We start from the raw sequence: 25845 nt of genomic DNA on the forward strand, positions 1-25845 counted from the left end.
CTACTCTTTTTGTATGTCAGTTTCTAATGTTTCCTCGTCCCAATAAATAATAACTAAGGGAAGTTGAATTTGGCAGCCATGAGGCATGAACTAATCTTCAGAATGATTCTGTTTGGAGATTCATATTGTCAGAGCACTTTTATTTTGAATTTACGTTTTATGTATCATTTTCAAAACTTAGCAAAAAGTACATAGATTGAAGTAAACTTGAATTCTAGTTCTGTGGTTGACCAGAGGAATACTTTTTTCTAGTATTTGGTAAACATATTATGCTTGACAAATCTTTTCAACGTGTTTGTGTCAAAAAAATGTTTTGACACACATTGTACGAATGTCATACATCTTTCCATCATTTCATGAACCGATTCAATAAATGTATATGAAGTGTCACTTAATATTTGTAACTCTTAGGAAGGTGACATTACATCCTATAAATAGAGTGCTCTAACATTATGAAAAACACACTTGAAATAAGAAAAACTCTCTTCCTCTTTACATTTATTGTTTTATATTGTTCTAGTTGCTTTCAATTCATGTTATCAACACGATTGTTCTTCTCTTGATGAATGATGAACTACCACTGCTAGAAATTCGGGTTTTAGCGATCGCAAAAAGCGATTAATGTTGGTCTGTTTATGCAAAATACTGACCAAAACCCGTCCAAATAGGCTTGGTCCCTATTTAAGTGATCGCTTTTGTATACCGACCAAAGTTGGTCGCTAATTACCGATCAAAGTTGGTCGGTAAATTAATTTTAAAAAAAAAATATTGCAAAAAAAAAACCGACCAAAGTTGGTCGGTATTTTAATTATGTAATCAAAAGATTCACCATTGGGGAATCGAATCGGGGTGTGTACTGTGGCAGGATACTATTCTACCATTAGACCATTGGTGCATTTTATTTCAAGATAGTCTTTTTATTTATTTATACTCTTTAATTGTATTTTCACACAAAAATAACCGACCAAAGTTGGCCAGTTTTATTAAAAAATAAAATTACCTACCAAAGTAGGTCGGTTTTTTAAAATGACCGGCCAATTCTTGAAAAATAAATTTTGCGGGACTCAAATATAGTTTCACGCATTTTTGCGCCAAAGAAAACCGACCAAAGTTGGTCGGTTTCGTAAAAAAAAATTAAAAATTAAAAAATGTTGAAACCGATTTTTTTACCGACCAAAGTTGGTTGGTTTTTGACGAATTTCTAGTAATGTAGTATCCTGAAACGAAATTGGTCAAGGAATGGGCAACTGATCCGCCAATATGGATGGTTTAATATGGATTCTCTAACCGAACGTCGAACCATAGAAGGGTTATCAATGGAAAGGATTAGTGGCAGGTGGTTGAGTGCTTATTTAAGTATTACCGCTTGCAGTCAGCGAGTTTTCCCTTTCACTTTCGTTTGAGTCACAGTACTATAATTACCACTTCGCTACCTGGTATAATTTCTTTAAAAGCCATCTTAATGGTGGTGCTGTGTCTATTTCTCTATCTTGTCGGTGGTTGCAAACGAATCTATATATAGTTTATATGTCATAATTGTATTTCGCGTAGCTTGAGAACGAACTTGGTTAACCTTCATCAAGTCATAAATGCAATAACTTGATTTCAGTATATGGAACTTATAGATGAACATGCTGAATTTTAAATTGGGTTCTTTGATCCACGCATAGGTTGATGCTCTTTTATGCATCTTTGATTTTTGCGCATAGTTATAGTGTACTCGTGACTACATGGCAAAATAGTTAAAGAAAATATTTATCCATCCAAATTATCCAGTAGAAAATGAGTTGGATAATGAACTTTTTAAAATGGGTCAAATATGGATAAGAATCATATTATCCACTTAGAAAATGCATAACCAATGAATAAATCTTTGCATTTGTAAAGACTCAAATTGGGGTTCCTCATGTTTAGGATACTAGGAAATTTCCCAAAAGTGATCATATTGAGGAAGCGATGATTAATATGGATATCCATATTATCCGCCAATTAATCTGTTTTGTATCTGTATTAGGTCAGATTGAATAATTTATCCGTTTTTGCATTATCTGTTTTCGATCTACCCATATCCGATCCGACCCGCCCGTCTGTTGCCCCTAATCATGACCATCATGATTAACGCACCGAAAGAAGAATTAACTTGATTTTAATATAGTAATTGTCCTGCTTATAAGGAGTGCATTCCTATGTGTTGAGTTTAATGGGAACAAGGCGGATATCACTTTTTGTCCGCAACCGAAACTATTATCTGGTAGTTGTAAAAGTATATAAAATTGGGGTTTTTTACATACTTATACACTATTGGAAACTTTATTACACTTCCTACTCAAGTTTCAATTTAATTACCTCTTATATACAAATTTACCAATTATATACACTTTAGGAATTAAATGAGTATCCCTTTATATTATGAGTCAATTATTTCTCATCTGTATTCTCTCTTCCTCATTCTCTCTCTCTCTCTATGTCTCTCTGTATTTCTCAAACCCTAATTATAGTAATGTAGAGCAAAGAAAGAGAGATCAGCAATTCCAACATTGATAACCATTAAAAGCTTTCACTACTAAAAAATAGAACTATCGCAACAGTTATTTAGCAACAGTTATGTATGCGTTGCAATAAAATAGCTATGGCAACGGTTACAACTGTCGCATGTTCCTATCAGGCTTACTGATATAGGTAGCAGAATAAACCGTTGCATTAGGGATTAAACCGTCGCTGTAGATTAATGTATCGTGACGATTCCCTAAACCGTTGCAACAGATGCATCTTTGGCAACGGTTTCTGCCAAAAAAAGGGCTACTGGGTCGGTTGGACTTTCCCTCCCCATTTTCCCTCTTTATCGCGCCTTTTTTTTTAGAGGAGGGAGACTAAGCGCCTGAAGCAAAAAACAAAAGAAAAACTAAAAGTCCTAACACAAATACAAAGAACAAAAAGCCTAAAGTTTGATTCAAGCCCTAAACGACATATCATGCTGCCATCGACGCTAAAGATCGATTACCACCAGAAAAGGCTCACGGGAAACAGATATTAAGAGGTTCTTCTCCCTCTATCTCTCTCTTTCTTCAAAACTACTTGTTCTTCTTACTTATTTTCTCTCATTCATCGACAGAGAGCTTTTTGAGGCCTCTCCAGTTTGAAGCTATCTAAACCTAATCTCCCTTTACACTGGGTAAGATTCATTTTATATACTTATTTATTTTGCAAGTAAAAGACAAATTGGAAATAAATTATTGGGGTAGCTGCTCTATATTTGTCATCTTCAGTGTGAAATTGGATCCGGTTCTGATATTAGTAATTTTTTGTTCACTTTTATGAATACCCGTGGTTTACAATCAAAAGCCTCTGCTTTGTTACAATGAGACAAAGCGCAATAGTTGATTTTTGAAATGGGGTCTCACAGTTTATGCATATTTTTTCCCAAAATTGTTGTGTATTTCACCCAAAATAAGTGAGGCAAGTATGAAGAAGAGTATGTATCTGGAGAACTTCTTGTATTGTATACCTGCGACATAGAGTTGAATTGTTTATGCTGCTGAAATCAAGAAGTGTATTTGACAATTGATAATTTGACATCAAAATATATGCCTCACAAAAAAAAATTACATTTAGATATAGCTTTTCTCCACTCTACTTATTGAATATTTTCTGGTAGTTGGAGAGATTGTAGTATAGTTTAGCAGAATCGAGTTAGGGTCGACGTCACAATGTTCGATACTATTTTTTGTTAGTAGACTCTACAGAGAACTCTCATGGCATAAATTGATAGTAAACTAACAAGTTGTGCTATTCCTGAAAGTTAAATACAAGCCCACCAAAGTATTGAAAAATATGAAAAACTCATCCCATAATCTGTAGCTACCAAATTTATCAACTTGATGCTTTTATTCTCTCTGTATTTATATCTTTTTCAGTGAGCGAGTGCTACCAACGTCTCATAATATAAAGATTTATCTAGTTGTATCAAGTATTTTAGTTCATTTAAAATAATTTAACATGGAAATCTTTGTTTTAAGTAGTTGTTAGATTTGCTTGTTTGTTCTGTGTATTTTCTATTTCATGTGTTGGTGAATTCATTTTATTAGTACTTTATTTAAAAGGTTAACTAGTTTACTCTTCTATTAGTAATCTCGGGGTAATCACATGACTTTTATACTTGTTCTAGATAGAAGAACATATGAAGAAGAATCATTTTTTTGTGTGTGTTTGTAAGAGTTTTACTCTGGAGTCTTGGGCTTATTTTTTATTTTCGGTGGCTCTCTAGCTTATGTTGGGATAATTTAGGTCACTACTTAGGTTTACTCATTCTTCATGGTCAAGCTAGTTTTGGGTATTTAACTACTTAGTAGATAAAGTTAAAAGCCGATTAAGCTTTAATAAGGAATACAACATTTGGTGCATCTATTATTTCTGATGTCATGCTTTTATATAGTCTGTTGGTGCTATATTCACCTACTTCACCCTAGTAGATTATAGTAAGAGGAATTGTAGAGGATAGAATTTTAACAAAGCTTTATGATGTCACAGGCTTATTGCTACATAAGTGAAATAGTTAAATATCTCCAGTAGTTCTAGAAATTTATTATTTGGATTAATTTTTATGATTTCCTTTTGTGACTCATAGGGGATTTAATATTAAATGGATAATGGAGATAAAAGTTGGATGAGTCTCCGAAAATCCACCGATGAGTATATCCGCGGAGTGAATGATTTTCTTGATAAGGCATTCCAAAATTTGATCACGCCCAACTATGCCTTATAAAAAGGACAATGCGGTCGTTGCAAATATAATCCGGTTTACAAGTCCGGAGTCGAATCCCACAAAGAACTAAGGCTTAACTACAGCTGTTCACTATCACCAAGAATACAAGCTTGAATAGTTCCTAACTTATAGATATTTAGATTCTTCTGTTTAACTAATTGATTAACAAATTAAAATAATAAATTAACAACTAAGGATACTAAGAGTTAGAGACAAGATTAAGGAGGTCTAGAGTTATGATTTCCCCAATTGTCGGAATCCTTCCCGCTATGTCTTCTATAATTTCGCCTAAGTATTCTCTACCGATCATGAGCACTCTTATTACCGTAAATCTCTCCCGAGTAATCACGACAATTTACTAGACGCACTCTCCCGAGCTACGCTAGCTGGCTTTTGATACAGCTCACTTCAGATCGCACCCAAGGCTTCGTTATCCCTAATCCCGCCTTTAAACCCTCGGTTATTGATCCCTCATATACTCTGGGAGTGGTGTTGTTCAACAATTACCTAAATATGCACTCTCTCCCGAGTTATGCATACTAAATAGGCACAGCTAATTGAGAGCTCTTCAATTAACTACAATAAGAACGTAGTTGAACAAATAGAGATTATACTACGGCTCAATTATATAAAAACATAACAAGAATTTATCCTACAAAAGGTTCTATCAAAACTCTAGATAACAAATTAGCTATTCATAATAGTATGTAAAACTACAATACTAAAAGTCATAACCAACAATGAAAAATAGGAAGAGGAAAGAAAAAACTTGTAGAAGAATTCCCAAGCCTTGCTCCTATTGTGTCTCTGCCTCCTTAGGTCAAATCTATGTCAAAAATATGTCCCATTCCTTCTCTTGGCCGGCTTCCTTGGTTTAATATAGGGTTTAGGGCTTAAAATCCCGTGTTTTGCACCTTGGTCCCTGAAATTTACGCATCATGCCGCGGTTCCACCGCGGTCGCGCCGGAATCGCGGCCAAACACCCTCTCAGATTCTTCAGTTGTCCGCGACTGCGCTCTGCCGCGGTCGCGGTTTGTTTGGAATTTAGAAAAATGTAAACCATGAAAGTTGTAGCGCTTTGAGTTAGCTTTCCAACCATATATTGTGGAGCCCAAATGGAGTTCTGAGAAAAAGGTTATGTCTATTTTACTAGACAGTGCGCAATATGCCTCTTCGAGTTTTCGTTTTGTTGTTTTATCATCCGTTGATCCCCGAACGCGATCCCGGCTTAATTCCTTGAGCTCTTACTCAGACTTCAAAGCTCCAAACCACTTAAATTCATTCCATAACATCTATATAGCTCGGAATCACACCTACAAGGCATAAAACACAAAATTAGTGCAAAACACTAGCGATTAAAGCGCAAACTCAACTAAAGTGCAGTAAATTAGAGTGTAATAATCGACTAAAATACGTAATTATAGCCTATCATCAACACCCCACACTTCAAAATTTGATCACGCCCAACTATGCCTTATAAAAAGGACAATGCGGTCGTTGCAAATATAATCCGGTTTACAAGTCCGGAGTCGAATCCCACAGAGAACTAAGGCTTAGCTACAGCTGTTCACTATCACCAAGAAGACAAGCTTGAACAGTTCCTAACTTATAGATATTTAGATTCTTGTGTTTAACTAATTGATTAACAAATTAAAATAATAAATTAACAACTAAAGATACTAAGAGTTAGAGACAAGATTAAGGAGGTCTAGAGTTATGATTTCCCCAATTGTCGGAATCCTTCCCGCTATGTCTTCTATAATTTCGCCTAAGTATTCTCTACCGATCATGAGCACTCTTATTACCGTAAATCTCTCCCGAGTAATCACGACAATTTACTAGACGCACTCTCCCGAGCTACGCTAGCTGGCTTTTGATACAGCTCACTTCAGATCGCACCCAAGGCTTCGTTATCCCTAATCCCGCCTTTAAACCCTCGGTTATTGATCCCTCATATACTCTGGGAGTGGTGTTGTTCAACAATTACCTAAATATGCACTCTCTCCCGAGTTATGCATACTAAATAGGCACAGCTAATTGAGAGCTCTTCAATTAACTACAATAAGAACGTAGTTGAACAAATAGAGATTATACTACGGCTCAATTATATAAAAACATAACAAGAATTTATCCTACAAAAGGTTCTATCAAAACTCTAGATAACAAATTAGCTATTCATAATAGTATGTAAAACTACAGTACTAAAAGTTATAACCAACAATGAAAAATAGGAAGAGGAAAGAAAAAACTTGTAGAAGAATTCCCAAGCTTTTCTCCTATTGTGTCTCTGCCTCCTTACGTCAAATCTATGTCAAAAATATGTCTCATTCCTTTTCTTGGCCGGCTTCCTTGGTTTAATATAGGGTTTAGGGCTTAAAATCCCGTGTTTTGCACCTTGGTCCCTGAAATTTATGCATCTTGCCGCAGTTCCACCGCGGTCGCGCCGGAACCGCGGCCAAACACCCTCTCAGATTCTTCAGTTGTCCGCGACTGCGCTCTGCCGCGGTTCTGCTACGGTCGCGGTTTGTTTGGAAATTGGAAAAACGTAAAACATGAAAGTTGTAGCTCTTTGAGTTAGCTTTCCAACCATATATTGTGGAGCCCAAATGGAGTTCTGAGAAAAAAGTTATGTCTATTTTACTAGACAGTGCGCAATATGCCTCTTCGAGTTTTCGTTTTGTTGTTTTATCATCCGTTGATCCCCGAACGCGATCCCGGCTTAATTCCTTGAGCTCTTACTCAGACTTCAAAGCTCCAAACCACTTAAATTCATTCCATAACATCTATATAGCTCGGAATCACACCTACAAGGCATAAAACACAAAATTAGTGCAAAACACTAGCGATTAAAGCGCAAACTCAACTAAAGTGCAGTAAATTAGAGTGTAATAATCGACTAAAATACGTAATTATAGCCTATCATCAACACCCCACACTTAAACCATTGCTCGTCCTCGAGCAATCAAACTACACTTTTTTTATAGACACGACCTTTTTAAACAATTCTCCTAACTCATCACACCAAGAGTATTTAAAATAGACTAAGCACAAAAGCGTAACATCTTCACCTCAAGATTTGACTCATAAGTACCACGCATTATTCACAATTCACCTACTTACTCTAACATAGAGGTCACTGACATTACCTTTCCTTCATGAATCAAGTGCCCTCACACAACAAAAGAGAGTAGTTCCACACAATAAAATTTAAGAACACTTAGGAACTCAAGATAGAAAGAATTCACTCACTCTCAGAAATAACATTCATATGCCACAAAAGATGCACCATAAGCTTGCCCGTAGTGTACTACTCTACTAATGGAGCTCATTCAATCTAGGATCAATTAGGACTTTATTTGGTTGTAATGTAGGCTATGGGACGGGTAGGATACATTTAGATATAAGAGTGAATACACCTCCCTAAGCACTTTAATACATATACTTTAACATTCAAACCCCATACTTATGTCAAGCCAAACTCCACCTTCACATCAATATACATCAACTCCCAAATTATTTAAGCACAATTATATCAAGAGTCACCACTATCAAAGAATATTTTTTTTTCACAGCAATGCAACTATTTTTTTTTCTTTTCGTTTCTTTGTCAATTCAAGTGGCTCTTGCTCTTTCAAATCAGTGCACCTTTCTCCTTATTTCATTGGTTCCACTCAAAAGCCAAACCAACCACCCCACACTTTAACTTTTACAAAGTTCCTAACAATTCAAGTGTTCATGAGAGGTTACAATGGTTCAAATAGATGGTTAATTCAAACAAATGAGTAAGGCTTGTAATGTGGTTGCCAAAAAAACAGGATTACAGGCTCAAAGGGGTTAACTACGATACATAACAATTATGCGGGTACAATATACATATCTGGCTCAACAAAGAAATGCCTATATCACTTCCTAGACTGAATAAAACTACTATTTCGCTTTGCAAACACACGGGGCAAGTTCTAGACATCAAATGCAATGCATAGAATACAACAAACCTCTCACACACATGACACATAACTCACTCAGGATTGGATTCACGGACACTCTAGTCAAAGCAGTTAAGCAATTTTAAGAACATACAATTTAAGGTACTTATACAAGAGTCAAAAACTGAGCTTAAGCGTCACAACCAAAGTACTCACTATTCTCAAGGCATAACAAAGTCAAGAGATATTGCTTCAATTCAATTCATCTCACACTGGCTCTTACTCCTAAAAAAAATAAAACTAACTACACCCGGTTCAAACAAAACCCTTGGAAAAGAACCGTGGTTTAAAGAAAAACCAAGGGGTAATTATTACACTACCTAACAAAAGAAAATCTTTTTGTACTTTTTCTTTAGACTTAAATCCCTCAAGAAAATTGTCTAATAGATCCATCGTCGGGAAAAGTCCAATCTTTTCTATTTAAAAAAATTGTTCAATTAAACTAACACAACTAAAATAACATAGAAAGTCACCCAGACAATCTTCTCACCCCACACTTAAAATTGTGCATTGTCCCCAATGCACACCATAACTAATAAAAAGGGTAAAAGAGACTCCCTGGTAGGCCAAAGGCCGAAACACTAACAGCTCATGGGATACTCAGACTTCTCCCAAGCTTGGTCCTTTGTGCGGGTACCTCACACTTAGTTCTAACCATTTGGTTTGTTATTGTATCCTTCCAATACCTTTGCTCTCCTTGCTCCTAGAAAATAAGAAATTGACACTACAATAATACAATAAAAAAAAATTAATACAAAAAATAAAAGAAAGCAGTAAAGCTGGGTTGCCTCCCAACAAACGCTTGATTTAACGTCGGGGCACGACGTGTATCACTTTCTGCCTCCACTTCGAACTTATGAATCGCACCCCAAGTTTTGCTTCAAGCTTATGATTATGCTCTTGGGGCGGTACAAATTCTTGCGAGCCAAAAATTAGATAGAGTCTTATGCACTTTTTGGCTCTCGACCGAGGAGTGTCACCTTGCCTAGACGGCCTTGAGAATTTCAAAATATAAGGCCCATCTACCTCTTCCTTGGACTCCTTTTTATGCTCGTAAAGATCCATTCCCATTTCACTGTCCGAACATAATGTAGAGAAGTGTTTGGAATGAGGTCCAACACGTTCCAATACATGAACTTCAAGATTTTCGACCTCATCAACACCCAAAACACTAGAGTCAACTAAATTTGTATCTTCAACGTCCCTGGTTGACTCTAGTATTATTTCTTCAACATCGACATCCTCAAATTCTAGATGGTTAGAGTGTTGGGGTTCTACTTTGGACCCCTCCATTGGCACCTCAATTTCTGTCTCTAATGCAAACTGCTCCTGGCTACTATCCATAATATTGACATATTGAGCATTAAAAGCTTCAGCTAATTGACTCACTTGAGCCTCTAAGTTGTAAATAGTTTCATCTTGCCTTTCTATCTGCAGCAGTATTTTACTTTGTTGTTCTATAAGACACTTTAACATATCTTCGATCTTCTTTAGGTCAGCTTCCCGAGGTTCTTTGTTCCTATTATCCTCACAAGAAAACATAGAATCATCATAATAAGGGGTTGAGGGAAGATAAGAAATATAAGCACAACCATGAAAGTGACCATCTTGACCACCACACATATCACACATATTCCACACATAAGATTGAGTTGGTGCACATAACTCGCTCTCAGAAATACTTTGATAATTTTGCCAAGGGTGGTTTTCATCACAATATGCATAAGGAGGATTAAAAGTAGAATTACCAACATCAAAACTTTCATAATTCAATGATGCCGTGTTTTTTTTAAATCAACAAGTAAAACAAAAAAAATATCAAATACAAAAAAATAAAAATAAAAGTTCAAACTTGAAACCTAGCAATATGTACACCTACAGCTACACCGTTAGTTCCCCGGCAACGGCGCCAAAATTTGATCACGCCCAACTATGCCTTATAAAAAGGACAATGCGGTCGTTGCAAATATAATCCGGTTTACAAGTCCGGAGTCGAATCCCACAGAGAACTAAGGCTTAGCTACAGCTGTTCACTATCACCAAGAAGACAAGCTTGAACAGTTCCTAACTTATAGATATTTAGATTCTTGTGTTTAACTAATTGATTAACAAATTAAAATAATAAATTAACAACTAAAGATACTAAGAGTTAGAGACAAGATTAAGGAGGTCTAGAGTTATGATTTCCCCAATTGTCGGAATCCTTCCCGCTATGTCTTCTATAATTTCGCCTAAGTATTCTCTACCGATCATGAGCACTCTTATTACCGTAAATCTCTCCCGAGTAATCACGACAATTTACTAGACGCACTCTCCCGAGCTACGCTAGCTGGCTTTTGATACAGCTCACTTCAGATCGCACCCAAGGCTTCGTTATCCCTAATCCCGCCTTTAAACCCTCGGTTATTGATCCCTCATATACTCTGGGAGTGGTGTTGTTCAACAATTACCTAAATATGCACTCTCTCCCGAGTTATGCATACTAAATAGGCACAGCTAATTGAGAGCTCTTCAATTAACTACAATAAGAACGTAGTTGAACAAATAGAGATTATACTACGGCTCAATTATATAAAAACATAACAAGAATTTATCCTACAAAAGGTTCTATCAAAACTCTAGATAACAAATTAGCTATTCATAATAGTATGTAAAACTACAATACTAAAAGTCATAACCAACAATGAAAAATAGGAAGAGGAAAGAAAAAACTTGTAGAAGAATTCCCAAGCCTTGCTCCTATTGTGTCTCTGCCTCCTTAGGTCAAATCTATGTCAAAAATATGTCCCATTCCTTTTCTTGGCCGGCTTCCTTGGTTTAATATAGGGTTTAGGGCTTAAAATCCCGTGTTTTGCACCTTGGTCCCTGAAATTTACGCATCCTGCCGCGGTTCCACCGCGGTCGCGCCGGAACCGCGGCCAAACACCCTCTCAGATTCTTCAGTTGTCCGCGACTGCGCTCTGCCGCGGTTCTGCCGCGGTCGCGGTTTGTTTGGAATTTGGAAAAACGTAAAACATGAAAGTTGTAGCCCTTTGAGTTAGCTTTCCAACCATATATTGTGGAGCCCAAATGGAGTTCTGAGAAAAATGTTATGTCTATTTTACTAGACAGTGCGCAATATGCCTCTTCGAGTTTTCGTTTTGTTGTTTTATCATCCGTTGATCCCCGAACGCGATCCCGGCTTAATTCCTTGAGCTCTTACTCAGACTTCAAAGCTCCAAACCACTTAAATTCATTCCATAACATCTATATAGCTCGGAATCACACCTACAAGGCATAAAACACAAAATTAGTGCAAAACACTAGCGATTAAAGCGCAAACTCAACTAAAGTGCAGTAAATTAGAGTGTAATAATCGACTAAAATACGTAATTATAGCCTATCATCAACGGGTTTTCCAAGGCAGTGAAATATTATGTCCTTGCAACAAATGCGCTAATTGTCAATGGCATTATAGAAATGTAGTAGAGGATCACTTAGTTTGTTATGGGTTTATTCAAGGATATACCAAATGGATTTTTCATGGGGAAAAGTTTTCCTCGAGAAATAATCCACATCCAAGCAATGATGATGAAGGTTCCAACATGCATGATAATATCGATGGACTCCTTCATGATACTTTTAGAAATGTTAAGGGTGACATGAGGCATGAAGAAGGAGTGAGAGAGGGACCATCTGAAGATGCAAAGAGATTTTTTAAATTAGTGGAGGAAGGAAAACAAGATTTATATCCAGGGTGTGAGAATTTTTCTAAATTGAGTTTCACCATTCGATTGTTCTTATTCAAATGCATTCACGGGTTGAGTAATGTGGCTTTTTCAGACTTGTTAAAAGAGGCATTTCCATTTGCTCAGCTACCCGAATATTTCCACAAGGCAAAAAATTTGATTCAAGATTTGGGTCTTCATTATGAAAAAATACATGCTTGCCATAATGATTGCATGCTTTTTTGGAATGAAAATGAGAAGAATGATAATTGCTCTGTATGTGGAACTTCTAGATGGAAGAATGTTGTTGATGGCTTGACTAATGCAAGCTCCAAAATCCCTGCAAAGGTTTTAAGGTACTTTCCCTTAAAGCCTAGACTTTAGAGGATATTCATGTGCTCTGAAACAGCTGCAGCTATGAGATGGCATGTTATTGAACGACCCAATGATGGGAATTTAAGACATCCTGCTGATGGGGAATCTTGGAAGAATTTTGATTTCTTGCACAAGGACTTCTCTCGAGATCCACGTAAAGTTAGATTGGGTCTTTCAAGTGATGGTTTTAACCCGTTTCGAACCATGAGCATTTCTCATAGCACGTGGCCTGTTATGCTAATGAACTACAATTTATCGCCGTGGATTTGCATGAAGCTGGAGTATATAATGTTGTCAATGATTATTCCAGGTCCTTCTTCTCCAGGAAATGATATAGATGTGTACCTACAACCACTAATTGCTGAATTGAAGGAACTGTGGGAGACAGGGGTAGAAACATATGATGCTGAAGCAGCCTTGTTATGGACAGTTAGTGATTTTCCAGCACTATCAATGCTTTTCGGATGGAGCACTAAGGGTAGACTGGCATGCTCAACTTGTAATTATGACACATGCTCTCAATATCTCAAACATAGTCGCAAGATGTGTTACTTGGGTCATCGAGCTTTTTTGCCTCCTGATCATCCATTTCGAAGAGATAAAAAATCATTTGATGGTAAGGAGGATCACAAAAGAGCACCTACTCCCTTGTCAGGTGTAGAAGTGTTAGAAGAACTGCATGATTTTAATCATATCTTTGGAAAGGGTGAAAAGAAACAACGCCGAGATAATGAGGGTCCGTGGAAGAAAAAATCAATCTTTTTGAATTACAGTATTGGGCACATAATAAATTGCGACACAATCTTAATGTAATGCACATCGAGAAGAACATATGTGATAGTTTGCTTGGGACTTTATTGGATATGCCTGGAAAGTCAAAGACCACGTAAATTCTCGCTATGACTTGGAAGAGATGGGGATACGAAAAGAGCTTCAACCATTAAAAGATAAGGATAATAAAAAAGTTTATTTGGCTAAAGCTTGTTTCTCCATGAAGCCAGAAGAGAAAAAGTTGTTTTGCACTGTTTTAAAAAATGTCAAATTACCAAAAGGGTGTGCTCAAATATATCACGGTGTGTGGAAGTGGAGGAAATGAAAATATCAGGGTAAAAGAGTCATGATGCTCGTTTTATCATGCATTACTTGCTTCAGGTTGCCGTTAGAAAAGTGTTGCCCAAGAATGTTTCTTTGGCCTTGATTAGGTTGGGGAACTTCTTTAGAGCCATATGTAGCAAGGTTATAAAGCGAAGAGATCTTGATAAAATGCAATCTCAAATCAATGAAATTGAATGTGACCTTGAAAAGATCTTTCCTCCAACTTTTTTTGATATAATGGAACATTTGCCTATCCATTTAGTAAATAAAATTAAGCTTGGGGGTCCGACTCATTTACGTTGGATGTATTCTATTGAGAGAAACTTGTGTAAGTATAAGGAATTTGTTCGTAACCGATATCATCCAGAAGTTTCAATAGCGGAGGGTTTTTTGGCCGAAGAGTGCTTGATATTTTGTTCGAGATACCTACCTGATGAGGTGAAAACAAGATTTAGTAGGTATCAAATAGAAGATGATGTGGGGGCTGAAATAGAGGGAGATGATTTGTCACCTATATTCCCTAAGATAGGCCATCCAATTGGAAGTAAGAAGAAAAAGAAAGGCAAGGCATTTACCATGGATCTACAATTATGTTTTGAAGCACATCGATATGTTCTGTTCAATACTGGAGATGAACAAATGGAGATGTTTATCCAGTAAGATAATTGTCATTTTTAATATAAACTTTATTAATTTATTTATATGATATGATATTTTATACTTTATCCATAAAGGCCTAATAGATGTATTTGAAATATACATGTTTGCAGGGAACATAAGAGTTTAATTGATAATCATACTAGATCAAATGCGTAGATTAGAGCACACAATCATAGTCAGAAATTCGGCAATTGGTTCAAAGAGAAAGTTAAAACTGTTGAAGTGCCCAATCATTTACGGTGGCTAGCTAAAGGGCCTAACATAGTTGCAAAAAGATATACTGGATATTTCATCAATGGATACCGATTTCATACGATGGAACGAGATAGTCGACTCAAGACTCAGAATAATAGAGTGACTCTGTCAGCCACAACTGATAGTTTTGCTAGTGCTAGAGATTCAAATCCTATCGATGGAGAGGTTATCTATTATGGATCTATTCAGGATATTATTGACATTGATTATTGGGGTTGTTTTAGTGTTATACTGTTTAGATGTGATTGGTTTCATAATGAAATAGATGAATATGGCTTGACTCGGGTATACTTTAACAGATTATGTAGTGTCGATGACCCTTTTGTATTGGCATCTCAAGTGCATCAAGTTTTTATGTGGAGGATCCAATTGAGAAAGATGTTTATTACCCAAGAAACAAAGTCCCTATTGACTTGTATGATTTGGAAGAGGAAAATTGTGATAATATTGCAGACACATTTTGGAGGGATCTTGATGATAACATTGGTTCGTCAATTAGTTTACCCAATGTTAATGTTATATGGTCCAGAGAAGATCTACCTAGTGATGTCATTGATATGCCATCTCATGCAGAACTTTCACAAGATACAAATATAGAAACATCAGAAGAGGAGGATGATATTGATGATACTGATTGGGATTGGATGGATGCTGATGATTGAAGAATGTGCTTCTGAACTTTGTTTTTAAATATACAAATATGAAAACATCAGAATAGTTCTTTTTTGCATTTTCTTCTTTTCTTCTTTGTACCATCACTTTCAAAGAAAATGGAAAAGGATGTTATTTGATATTTCTTCTTTGACTATGCTGTAATTTTATTTGAATTTTATTTTCTTTAACTGTTATGTAATTTTGGATCGTAAATCAAGTATGTTTCTTCATGTCAATCTTGATTTAAAGTCTGATGAGTGTGATATGCATTTGAAAAAATGAGTAGTTATATTCCTACTTGTCCTCATAATGTTGATACAATTTAGCTATCGAAGGAAAGAATATTGAGGCTCCAACTGTTTTATGGTTTATCATCTTGACAAAGTTTGATAGTCATGAGACAAGAAGAACGTCCGAAACATATACTGATTTTGGCTCTAACTATTTATGTTGTATCATCTTGATAGATTTTGATAGTCATGGGACAAGAAGAACGTTCAAGACAAAAGAAAAAAATAAAAAAACTCTACATGCATTAATACTGGAACACTTGCCTCTTTGGCATATCAAAAAAAGTTATCGCTGACCAGAAAATTAAATGTTCCAGCTAGCTGTATACGGTCAAGTGAAGAGCATGAGCTTCTGCCAAATTTAGTTGAAGACCATCAGATACTAACACCACAAAATTCAGGTGTAGTAGCCTATATGCAAAGCGAAACTACCACCCCTACAACAGATTCATTAGAGGAACAATTGCAATTGAATTCTACAACTGTTGATGAACAAGAACAATGTGAACAGCAAGGCAAGAATTTTCGTACAAATACTGATTCCTTTTCAATTATAAAATTGAACTATATATAATTTTATGGTTATCTATGGTTTGTATTATTGTAGGCGATTCTGCTCGAAAAAGGAAAAGAGGTAAAACAAAGATGCTAAGTGTACATGGAAGGTGTGAGCGGAAATTGATCATAGTAAATGAGAACAATCAACCTATTGGTCCTACAAAAGATGTTGTGGCAGAATTGGGTAGTTTCCTTGTCACTTTAGCAAGGAATGCGAGTCTTTGCCCTCTTGATATATTTGATTGGAGAAAAATGGACACAAAAGAAGATTTATGGGCGTATACCAAGGTTTGATGTTTCCAATTCAATTTTTGGTTGAATAAATTTAATAGTTTTTGCACTAACCCACTAAATCAATTTATAGGAGAAATATGATATTCCTGATACTGCAAAAAAATGGACTTTGGATGCAATTCAAGCTGCTTGGAGAAGACAGAAGAGCAATTTGAAAGAACACCACTTTGACGCCTATGCGAATGATGAAATTCGAATGCAAAAAAGGTCTGAATATATTCCAGCATCTCAATTTAAGGATCTCCTCAAATATTGGAACTCTGAAAAGTTCCAGGTAAGTTTTACTACTTGCAACAACTAGAAACAAATGGTACAACTGAACTGAACTCCTCTTTGTCTTGTCTTGTTGAATTATTTATTTGCAGAGAATGTCCAAGACCAATATTGAGAATCGAAAACAATTGAAGAATTCACACACTGTCGGCAAAAAAAGCTTTGCTATAGTCCGCAATGAATTGGTGTAATTTTTATCAGTAAATATGATCATATTGTCATTTTTAAGAATATTTTTGATAACCACTCTTAATGTATCTAGGGAAAAGAGAAGAACACTTCTGACCCGTTATCACTACGAGAGTTCTTTGTGGCTACAAGATCAAGAAAACCTGGAAGGTCATAGAAGGATTCTGATGAAGATACAACTAGTAAAATTGTGCGAATTCTATCTAATTGCTTTTTTATTGAGATAAACTATTTGTTCCTACTGAATTTTTATTTACCAGAATTCTCTTTTTAAATATTTACATTATAGGCTGAAATGGAAAAAATTGAAGCACAACAAAGTGAAGATGGCAGCAGCTCTGTTAATGCATTTGCAGCCGTTTTGGGACCTGAACATTCAGGGCGACTTAGATTATATGGACGAGGGGTTACAAGAACTTCTTTGAAAGGAAAAATGGGACATTTTGAACCCTCTTCACATGCTACAAATAATCTGGTCCAACAAATGGAAGAGAGGATGATAAGAATGTTTGAGGAACAAAAGGAACAATTTGAGAGATAGAAGGAAGAATTTGAAAAACAGAAGGAACAATATGAGGAACAAAAGAGAATGATGCGACAAGAAATTCTAGGAGATATTTTTGTACAGTTTCAGCTTTCAGGATTGCCAATTGATCCTACTATTTTAGCAACCTTGTGTGGTCGTTCATGGGGAGAAGCTTCCTCCGCACAAGTAGCTATTCAACCAATCAAAAGGCCATCTTTTGGTAGCAACAATCAAGGTTAGAATTTTTTGAGATTAGTTATAGATTGGTTAATTTTTAATTTGTGCAATTTATGTAATTTCTATAAATCAAGGTTAGATCTCCCAGCTGTCTTCAATTCTGTCAAATTAGTATCCATCAAAAATTTATTAAAGTCAGCTACTTCAAACTCTTGAACTGGATTCACATTGAATCTATCATCTAGATGTCTAATAGCGTTGAAATCACCCATTGCAATCCAAGCACCCTGTTGCAAGCTAGCAATTGATCTCAATTCATGCTATAGTGCTTTCCTATCACTAACAGTATGTAAGCCATACACCACAGTAATATGGAACTCCATATTTGAACCATATTGTCTGGACTCCATGCTCAAGCAAAGCAAGCATGCCTATTTTATTCTGCCTAATGAACTTCATTACCTCAATCTCTATATCATCAGTTTATTGCTCGGTGGTTGCATGACCTGTAGACATGATATGCCTATTTGATACTCTTTTTGATCATTCACCTTCAGTTTTGTATTGGATGACTTTGTGTCTTGAGAGTTCAGCTATATAAAAAGAAGAATATGTATGAAACTAAAAATTGCAACGTGAGCCTGTTAATCATATCATATATTTAACTGGAACTTGGAGATAAATATTCCTTTAAATGATTGAAGCTGAAGTAAAAAAAGATTCAATTCACTGTATCCCCATCTCCGCAAAATAAGTTTAGTAATATTGATCTGACTGAAACTGGCCTTTCAATCTTGAGGCTTGGTCCATTGCTCTGTTGAAGTTTGGCAAAATGCCAAAGTCCCACATTGGTTGGGAGTTAAGTTTGGAGGGGATTTTTCCCCTATAAAAGAAGGCCTAATGTTTAGGATTGATACACACCTCTCATTTGCCTTCTCATCTGTTTAAGGCATTTGTATCTTCTCTCTTTAGTATTATTTCACTTGTATTTTTGGAGTGGAATAAAATATTTGGTTGTGTCCGAGGAGTAGGCAAAATTAGCCGAACCTCGTAAATTCTGGTGTTCCCTTTATTATTGCTTTATTGTCTTATTTATTATTTGGTGGTTGTCATAATTTTTGGTATAGTAGTTGTGACTTATTCACACTCTATACATTTGGCTTCCGCAACAATTGGTATCAGAGCCAAGGTACTGTCTAAGTATGCTCTGTGGTTGCAGCATAGTCTGATCTTCCACATCAGAAAAGATTTATCTTGGTAACTGAGTCAAGGTTCTGTCTGAGTATGCTCTGTGGTTGCAGCTTAGTCTGATCTTCCACACCAGAAAGGAAATAATCTTGATTTGTGTCGTCAGCTATTAAATAATATTTGTGTCAAAGATGGGAGACAATAAACAAGAAGAATCTACATCAAGTGTCAACAATACGTCATCATTGGCATCTTCGCTTATGACAAGAATTGTGTCAAATGCGAAATTTGCGGTCGAAATATTTGACGGGTCCGGACATTTTGGGATGTGGCAAGGCGAGGTTCTAGATGTCCTTTTTCAACAAGGGCTAGATCTGGCCATTGAAGAAAAGAAACCAGATGTTATTGGAGAAGAAGATTGGAGAATTATCAACCGTGTTGCTTGCGGTACCATTCGATCCTACCTTGCTAGAGAGCAGAAATATCCATACACAAAGGAAACTTCTGCAAGTAAATTATGGAAAGCACTGGAGGATAAATTTTTGAAGAAAAACAGTCAAAATAAATTGTACATGAAGAAGAGACTGTTTCACTTCACCTATGTTCCTGGTACCACGATGAATGAACATATCACCAGTTTCAATAAGTTGGTTACAGATTTGCAAAATATGGATACAACTTATGATGATGGTGACTTGGCCTTGATGTTGTTGGCGTCACTTCCTGATGAGTACGAGCACCTTGAAACTACTCTACTCCATGGAAATGACGAAGTTTCTCTCAGAGAAGTTTGTTCGGCTTTGTACAGCTATGAACAAAGAAAGCGAGAAAAACAGAAGGGCGGAGAAGGAGAAGCACTATTTGTGAGGGGTCGTCCTCAAAATCAAACGAGGACAAAGAAGGGAAGATCCAAGTCAAGATCCAGACCCAGCAAAGATGAATGTGCCTTTTGTCGAGAAAAAGGGCACTGGAAGAAAGACTGTCCGAAGTTGAAGAATAAGGCCAAACATAACAATGGAAAGGCTATTATGGATTCAAATGTAGCTGATTGTGATGATTCAGACTTCTCATTAGTTACAACAGAGTCATCAACATCATCAGACATATGGTTGATGGACTCGGCTTGTAGCTATCATATGTGTCCCAACAGGGACTGGTTCGTGGAATTTCAAGAAGGAGAATATGGAGTCGTCCACACAGCGGATAACAGCCCTCTTACCTCATATGGCATTGGTTCAATACGATTAAGGAACCATGATGGAATGATCAGAACATTGATAGATGTTCGATATGTACCGGATTTGAAGAAGAATCTCATCTCTGTGGGAGCCCTAGAATCAAAAGGGTTCAAAATCATTGCAGAAAATGGAGTGATGAGAGTATGCTCCGGTGCACTAGTGGTAATGAAGGCTAATCGGAAGAATAATAATATGTATCGCTATCGTGGCAGTACAGTTATTGGGACAGCGACAGTGACATCCAGTGACGACAAAGAGGCAGAAGCAACCAAGCTATGGCACATGCGCTTGGGACATGCTGGAGGAAAATCCTTGAAAACTCTATCAGATCAAGGATTGTTAAAAGGAGTAAAGGCTTGCAACTTGGAGTTTTGTGAGCATTGTGTCAAAGGGAAACAGACAAGGGTTAAATTTGGTACAGCGATCCATAATACTAAAGGCATTTTGGATTATGTACACTCTGATGTTTGGGGTCCTTCCAAAACACCTTCATTGGGTGGGAAGCACTATTTTGTAACCTTTGTTGATGATTTTTCTCGAAGAGTGTGGGTGTATACAATGAAAAACAAAGATGAAGTGCTGGGAATTTTTCTCAAATGGAAGACGATGGTGGAGAATCAAACAGGCAGGAGGATCAAGTGTATTCGCACAGACAATGGAGGTGAATACAAAAATGATCATTTCAATAAGGTCTGTGAAAATGATGGCATCGTCCGACACTTCACTGTTAGACATACACCACAACAGAATGGAGTGGCAGAACGTATGAACCGGACCTTGCTGGAGAAGGTACGGTGTATGTTGTCCAATGCTGGCTTGGGCAAAGAATTTTGGGCTGAGGCAATTACATATGCATGTCACCTCATTAATCGTCTACCATCTGCTGCTATTGATGGCAAAACACCATTTGAAAAATGGTACGGAAAACCTGCTGTAGATTATAACTCTTTGCACGTGTTTGGCTCAACTGCATATTATCATGTGACGGAGTCAAAATTGGATCCAAGGGCAAAGAAGGCTATTTTTATGGGAATTACTTCTGGAGTCAAAGGATATCGCTTATGGTGCCCTATGACAAAGAAAGTAATATTCAGCAGAGATGTTACCTTTGATGAATTTGCTATGGTAAATAAGGTAACAGAAGATACCAAACAAAATGAAGGTGCTTCTAAGCAGGTGGAGTTTGAGGGAAAATTTATTTTTCCTACACAAGAAGCAGAGGAGGAAACAAATGAAGATTACCCTCTGGAAGGAGAGCCAGTAGAGGAGATTCCAACTCAGGAATCTCAACAACAACTTGAATCAATAGCAACCAGCAGGCCAAAAAGAACAATAACGAAACCTGTTCGTCTCATAGAGACGGTTGCTTGTGCAACCTCAATTGTAGCTGATGATGTTCCTACTACTTATAAAGACGCTGTCCAAAGTTCAGAAGAAGATAAGTGGAGGATTGCCATGAATGATGAAATACAGTCCCTTCATCAGAATCATACATGGAGATTGGCCAATCTCCCGAAGGGAAAGAAAGCAATTGGGTGCAAATGGGTATTTGCAAAGAAGGAAGGATTTCCTAACCAAGTAGATGTTCGCTACAAAGCAAGATTGGTGGCCAAAGGATATGCTCAAAAGGAGGGAATTGATTACAATGAAGTGTTTTCTCCAGTTGTAAAACATTCCTCCATTAGAATATGTTGGCTTTGGTAGCACAATTGGATTTGGAACTAGTTCAGATGGATGTAAAAACTGCGTTTTTACATGGAAACTTGGAGGAGGAAATCTACATGACTCAGCCAGAAGGATTCAAAGTTGCTGGAAAAGAAAATATGGTGTGCAAACTTGAAAAATCGTTGTACGGATTGAAACAATCTTCTAGACAATGGTACAAGCGATTTGACGAGTTTATGTTGCGGCAAGGGTACAAGAGAAGCAAATACGATCATTGTGTGTATTTGCACAAGCTTAAAGATGGTTCCTTTGTATATCTTCTCCTATATGTTGATGATATGTTGATAGCTTCCAAGAATTTGGAAGAAATTGATAAGTTGAAGATTCAACTGAAGAAGGAGTTCGAGATGAAGGATTTGGGTGAGGCAAAGAAAATTCTTGGCATGGAGATAATTAGAGATAGACGTTCAAAGAAACTCTGTTTATCTCAAAAGGAATATTTGAAGAGAGTACTTCAACGTTTTGGCATAGATGACAAGACTAAGCCAGTTAGTACTCCACTTGCTTCCCATTTTAAGCTAAGTACTACTATGTCGCCAATGGATGAAGCTGAACGAGAGTATATGTCAAAGGTACCATACGCAAATGTTGTTGGTAGCTTGATGTATGCAATGGTTTGCACAAGGCCTGACATTTCACAAGCTGTTGGAGTTATTAGCAGATATATGCACAATCCAGGGAAGGAGCATTGGCAAGCTGTGAAGTGGATTCTACGGTATATTCATAATACTGTAGATGTCGGGTTAGTTTTTGAGCAGGAAGACAATCAGTCTGTAGTTGGATATTGTGACTCAGATTTTGCGGGTGATATGGACAAACGAAGATCAACTACTGGTTATGTGTTTACTTTTGCAAAGGCACCAGTTAGTTGGAAGTCTACTTTGCAGTCAACAGTTGCTTTGTCTACAACAGAGGCAGAGTACATGGCTATTACAGATGCTGTGAAAGAGGCAATTTGGCTTCAAGGATTGCTAAAGGAGCTTGGTGTTGAACAAAAAGGTATCACAATTTTTTGTGATAGTCAAAGTGCTATTCAATTAGCGAAGAACCAAGTTTATCATGCAAGGACGAAGCACATTGATGTTCGGTATCATTTCGTACGAGAAATCATAGAAGAAGGTGGAGTCACGGTGAAGAAAATTCATACTACAGAGAATCCTGCTGATATGCTGACAAAGGTGGTGACTGCGGTCAAGTTTCAACATTGTTTGGATTTGATCAACATTGTTGAACACTGAAGATTGAAGATGAAGACACAACCAAAATTTGTTATTGAGAGAGAATTGAAAATGTGGAATTTTGCCAAGGTGGAGATTTGTTGAAGTTTGGCAAAATGCCAAAGTCCCACATTGGTTGGGAGTTAAGTTTGGAGGGGATTTTTCCCCTATAAAAGAAGGCCTAATGTTTAGGATTGATACACACCTCTCATTTGCCTTCTCATCTGTTTAAGGCATTTGTATCTTCTCTCTTTAGTATTATTTCACTTGTATTTTTGGAGTGGAATAAAATATTTGGTTGTGTCCGAGGAGTAGGCAAAATTAGCCGAACCTCGTAAATTCTGGTGTTCCCTTTATTATTGCTTTATTGTCTTATTTATTATTTGGTGGTTGTCATAATTTTTGGTATAGTAGTTGTGACTTATTCACACTCTATACATTTGGCTTCCGCAACATGCTCAACATTTCCTTCTCCAAATACTGGCAATAACTTTCAAAAACTCGCGAACTCACATTAACTCCAAAATCTAGCAAGACAAGCAGTTCCAATTCTAGCCTGTTCAATTCTGCATTGGTTATTCTGCATTTACCATTTTGTTGGCATTAGCTGCTACAACTCTATTCTTTCTTTAGGTAGATTAGCTCCCTGTATACCTTGCTTTATAGCTTCATATAAGCTTGTAGTCATCGTATGATTTTGTACTTTTATTCATTGCTTGGTCTAAAATTGCAATCACCTTGAGGCTTGGTATAAAATTGCAGTCATCTTTTGGTGCTTAAGTCCTTGCAGCTTGTGAGCTATTTCTGCAAGAAACGTTATTGGTCATTGCTTCCTTGATTGCTTTTCTTTTGATTACATGAGTATCATCTTTTTGGGACTAGCTTCTGGATGTTGTACAGTTGTTTTGACAAACTCGGTTTATGTATTCTGATAGCTTTAACTGCAGAGAAATTTTGAGGAACTTGATAGTGCATAACTGTTGGATAGACAATGTATACATGATAATCAGAGGGAGTACATCGTGGTGATGTTCATGGGAAACAGAGTTGGCATTTTCTTTATCACACTTCTTTTTAATTTATGATATCATGTGCTTTGCTTGAAACACACATACATCGTTTCTAAAATTTTGTACTACAACTTTCATATTTTCGTACTGCCATATTTTCATGAATCTCACAGTTCAGCTGCAGCTTGAGTACACTTGCTTTCATATTTTCGTACTGCCAGTTACACGTTCTATTACTTAAATAAGTTTCTTAAAATTTTGAGGAGCACTCAAAATACTTGAGTCCGATACAGACTTGGAATATACCCACAAAAAAGAAACAGTCTCTAGAAAGTAAAATTACCAAAATTGAGAGATACAGAGTCTATCTTAGAAGTATATAAGGATGAACAATTAGACGACTTGCATTATTTGTGTGCTTCCATTATTTGGTGATGCACTCATGTGAAAACTTGCTTATGACAGAAAATTGTCCTTGGAATGAGTGTGCTAATCTTGTGAATTTCTATGGTTGATCATATACACTGATTTGTTAATGCAGCGGAGATTGCACTATGAATGTAGAGCAGTTACATATAGTGAGGCATTTCATTTGCTGTTGTTAGTCTGGCAGTTTGCTCCAACTAGATTATAACTTATAAGAAAGTAGTTAACAGTTTGTCATATTTCCTATATGTGACCCTGGCATAGTCTTACTCTTTGTTGGGGTTTCTACTATGATCTTCAGGTTTGCACTACTTCATTGACCAATAGGTCACATACTTGGATGCTCAAATAGTAAAGCTGGTAACTGTTAATTTTCTTCTGTATTCTCCTCCTTGCATTAACGCCTGCAATGTTCTCATGAACTAAGCTTAGTAGTTGTTAGCCTATTTTCATTGGAAATCACATATCAAGTTGACGGTCTAATTTTCTCCTATAGAAGGAAAAAAGGCCCCAAGATTTTGACTTACTAATTAGTGGCAGCCAAGATTTTGAGGTGGCCTTCACATGTAAAAGTTGTAGTGTGATCTGACCATTGTGTTAGAGTTTGATCGGACTAGTTTCATCTTTTGTTCAGTCTTTTAAGTACTTATATTATTTTATTGGTCTTAATATATAGTACAATAATAGTGATATTGAGAAGAAAATATTTTTCTTTTTCCTATCCTCTGATTTTTGTTGTTCTTGTTGAATTTACATGTGAACCAAATGATCAAGGGGGAGATGAAAGCAGTGAAGACCTTACCTAAAAATATTGGTTGTAGAATCTTCAGACAATCTAAGAATATTTTTGTTTTTGACCTATTTTGCAAACTTATATATGCCAACTTTTAGATTATTAAACACTTTTATTGTATATTTTGCTTTTATCATGGTTGTGTGTTTTGAAATATGATTTTGTTGATGAATATATTTTCATTTCATCATTTATATATTAATTTTAGTGTATTATATTATCCTGTTGCGATAGCTGATAACAACCATTAATAGGTCCAAATAGTTGTTGCAGTAGCTCCTTCTAACCATTGCAGTAGCTCATTATAACTCGTTGCATCTGCTTTTAATAACCGTTTCAATAGATATAAAACAAACCATGTCAAAAATGTTGTAATGGCTATAGCAACGGTTCTCAACCGTCGCAAAATACCTATAGCGGCGGTTCAAGACCGTTGCCATAACTCGC

General features: G+C 36.6%; 1 protein-coding gene across 2 annotated transcripts; it reads left to right on the plus strand.

Moving 5' to 3' along the window:
- The first annotated feature begins 2890 nt into the window (after positions 1-2890).
- LOC104229913 (uncharacterized) lies at positions 2891-25461 on the plus strand. Of its 2 annotated transcripts, XR_011402415.1 has the most exons (9): positions 2891-3037; positions 3113-3172; positions 16102-16299; positions 16392-16630; positions 16707-16910; positions 17002-17096; positions 17172-17288; positions 17388-17859; positions 25380-25461. XR_011402415.1 is itself a non-coding variant. In XM_070156614.1 (8 exons), the coding sequence occupies exons 3-8, from the start codon at positions 16200-16202 to the stop codon at positions 17521-17523; spliced, it is 891 nt and encodes a 296-aa protein (XP_070012715.1). In that variant the 5' UTR covers positions 2891-3037; positions 3113-3172; positions 16102-16199; the 3' UTR covers positions 17524-17960. The 2 variants fall into 2 exon arrangements, 1 of the variants encoding a protein (XP_070012715.1); XM_070156614.1 differs by lacking the exon at positions 25380-25461 and having other exon boundaries at positions 17388-17960.
- Positions 25462-25845: the final 384 nt, after the last annotated feature.

This window comes from Nicotiana sylvestris, chromosome 9 (genome assembly GCF_000393655.2).
Source record: "Nicotiana sylvestris chromosome 9, ASM39365v2, whole genome shotgun sequence".
Classification (NCBI taxonomy): domain Eukaryota; kingdom Viridiplantae; phylum Streptophyta; class Magnoliopsida; order Solanales; family Solanaceae; genus Nicotiana; species Nicotiana sylvestris.

Coding starts and splice junctions, on each gene's coding strand:
- LOC104229913 (XM_070156614.1), top strand. CDS start 16,200: ATGCAAAGCGAAACTACCACCCCTACAACAGATTCATTAGAGGAACAA. Junction 16,300..16,391: donor AGAACAATGTGAACAGCAAG/GCAAGAATTTTC, acceptor GTATTATTGTAG/GCGATTCTGCTCGAAAAAGG. Junction 16,911..17,001: donor GGAACTCTGAAAAGTTCCAG/GTAAGTTTTACT, acceptor ATTTATTTGCAG/AGAATGTCCAAGACCAATAT.